The sequence below is a fragment of the Hippocampus zosterae genome, unplaced genomic scaffold, assembly GCF_025434085.1.
Source record: "Hippocampus zosterae strain Florida unplaced genomic scaffold, ASM2543408v3 HiC_scaffold_340, whole genome shotgun sequence".
NCBI lineage: Eukaryota > Metazoa > Chordata > Actinopteri > Syngnathiformes > Syngnathidae > Hippocampus > Hippocampus zosterae.
Genome location: NW_026262890.1, coordinates 19,861 through 22,300, shown reverse-complemented (window position 1 = coordinate 22,300; position 2,440 = coordinate 19,861). Strand labels below are relative to the sequence as shown.

Below are 2,440 nucleotides of genomic sequence, written 5' to 3'. Positions count from 1 at the left end.
ACTCCTTGAAAGCCTCTTCCAGCCCCTCCTTCACGTGCCTCTTGCGCTCCTCTTCTTGCGCCAATCCACACGAGGCCCTGTACACCGCCTGCGCCCGGATTTCGATAGACTTGTTGGACAGGGAGGGCTGGTCGGAAAAGGAGAGAGCGAACAGGCGGTACCCTCCGACCTCGGCTGCCTGGCCCACGTAGCAGCAAGCCACCTTGGTGGTGGCGATCACCGTGTGAGCCTTCGTGCATCCCTCCAGACTGTTCTTGATCATGAGGATCTGTTCAGCGTTCATGATAAATACTGGGATCGACTGAGGTCTGCACGGCTGCCTCGCCCGTGCCTGCACATGCGCCTGCCACCCCGCACCCCAGGTGCCTGGTCAGGAAGCTTAGTATCCGGGCTCCCACTGCCTCTCTGCAGGGGCAGAGGGCCTGCGCAGCCAGGAGGTGCTCCTGGAGGAAGTCACAGAAATCGAGGGAGTCGAGGACAAGGCTGGCTCGGACCTGGAGGGCGGCCTGCTCCTGCTTGGAGAGGATGCTGAGGTCCATCCCGGAGAGGTTCATGCTAGCAATAACAGACAGGGCCCATGCTCTTGCGCTAGCCTGCCTCCGGTTGTGGGGAATGTTGTAACCAATTAATGTCGACTTGCCAGGGCGTGAAGCTGGCAGAGCTGCGAGGCTACCGCAGCCGCATGCTCAAGGTCGTCCAGGAGGGCTACGAGAAGGAGGACGAGGCCATCATGGACTTCTTCCACGGGGCCATGAAGCACTACTTCTGCAGCGTCAAGGAACCCGACAGCCTCAGCACTCCTGAGATGGCCGAGCTGTGCAAGCTGTACATCCAAGAGGAGGTGGACCTCATAATGGTGGTGGGAGGCGACAGTGCGGTCAAATTCGCGGCGCTACTGCTGCAGGAGCGGGCCAAGCCGGTTCTCTGCATCAGCAAGGACAACGAGTCCATGCTGGGGTCCATCCAGCTGTCCAATTGGAAGTGCGAGCTGCCCACAGTGCTGACCCATATCAGGGACAACCGGTACTACAGCGAGCGGCTGATGCGGTTGCACGTGGCCAAGGAGGTGTAGGGCCGGGCCGAGTACGGGCTGCAGGTGCTGAGCGAGGTGGTGGTGCGCCGCAAGACCCACTTCTGCATCAAGGCGGCCGTCTTCATCAACGGCGAGCACTTCACCGACACAGTCACCGACGGCATCATCGTCGCCACTCCACTGGGATCCACGGGGTACGCCATGAACTGCGGGGGGCCTATTGTCAATTACCGCTCAACAAACATCGTCCTGGTGGCGGTCAACCCTCTCACCCTCAGCTTCCGCCCCCTCGTCATGAGCCACGACATCGAGGTCGAAATCTGCATCAGCAAGGACTCTCGCAGCGAGGCCGAGGTGCACTTCGACGGCAAGTGCCACGACCGGCTGCGGCAGGGCGAGTCCATACGAATCCGGCAGGGCCACGACTTCGAGATGGTGCGGCTGGGCGAGGACAGCCGCAGCCAGCACAAGATCAAGGCCATCTACTCCTGGAATGCTGGTTACGCCTTCACCTGAAATAATCATGGATTTGCATTTGCTTCCCGCCTACATTCGCTTCGAGGGGGCCGCCCCCGTGTCCCGTTACTTCCACTCTCAAAGTGCAGGCCTACGCTCTTCACTCCGAGGCCGCTCCCTCCAGGGGCGGGAATGCGACCCCGCAGGATTCTTCCGTCTGGACAACGTCGACAAACAGGTAGTGGCAGGCCCAGCCCTCTCCCGGCTGGTGGACTGGCGCAGGGACGGACCCCCCGCGCACGGGGCGGACGAGGTTCTACGGGCGCACGTGGGGCTGATGGAGGAATTGGCCGGGGTATAATGACAGATGATTGTGGATCACAGATCACCCAGGACTGACCCTTCCGGAAGCTGCTCTCCCTGGTCTTCGACTCCCTTGAGTTCCTGCTCGAGAGCTTCGACCTGGACCTCAATTTCGCGGAGGTCGGCCTCGCGGGTCTGGGCCTTCAAGGCGCGTGTGTGCAGTTCTGCGAGCTTGCGGGCAGTGTTCTGCTGCTTGTCCTGCTGGTGAGGAATGAACCAGGCGGTCAAGGCGGAGGCGGAGGGGCTGGTCGGCTCCCATTGATTATGAGCAAGGTGATTGAGCTGGAAGTAAAGCGAGTGGCGGGGATTGACCGGGCGGTGGGGGTGCTGCCCATCAACGACGTGAAGTACATCTACGTGAACGGGCCGCACCTGACCATTGAGGACCACCTGCTGCGCTCTCAGCGCCTGTACGAGTTGTCTCCCGGAGACCGCGTCCGGCAGATCAGCTTTTCGGGCAGCAGCTCCGATGACTTCGTGGTAGGGCTGAACCTGGAGAGCGAGTGGCCTCGGATCGTGGTCATCGAGGAGGACATCAAGCTGATCCGCGAAGAGGTGCAGGCTCCCAGTCTGTAGGGATGGCGGGTC

The 2,440-nt window shown here is 61.4% G+C and overlaps 1 protein-coding gene across 1 annotated transcript; it reads left to right on the top strand.

Moving 5' to 3' along the window:
- Nucleotides 1–337: 337 nt before the first annotated feature.
- Nucleotides 338–1,549, top strand: LOC127594969 (NAD kinase-like). Its single transcript, XM_052056689.1, has 4 exons — nucleotides 338–362; nucleotides 412–548; nucleotides 644–1,054; nucleotides 1,097–1,549. The coding sequence occupies exons 1-4, from the start codon at nucleotides 338–340 to the stop codon at nucleotides 1,547–1,549; spliced, it is 1,026 nt and encodes a 341-aa protein (XP_051912649.1).
- Nucleotides 1,550–2,440: the final 891 nt, after the last annotated feature.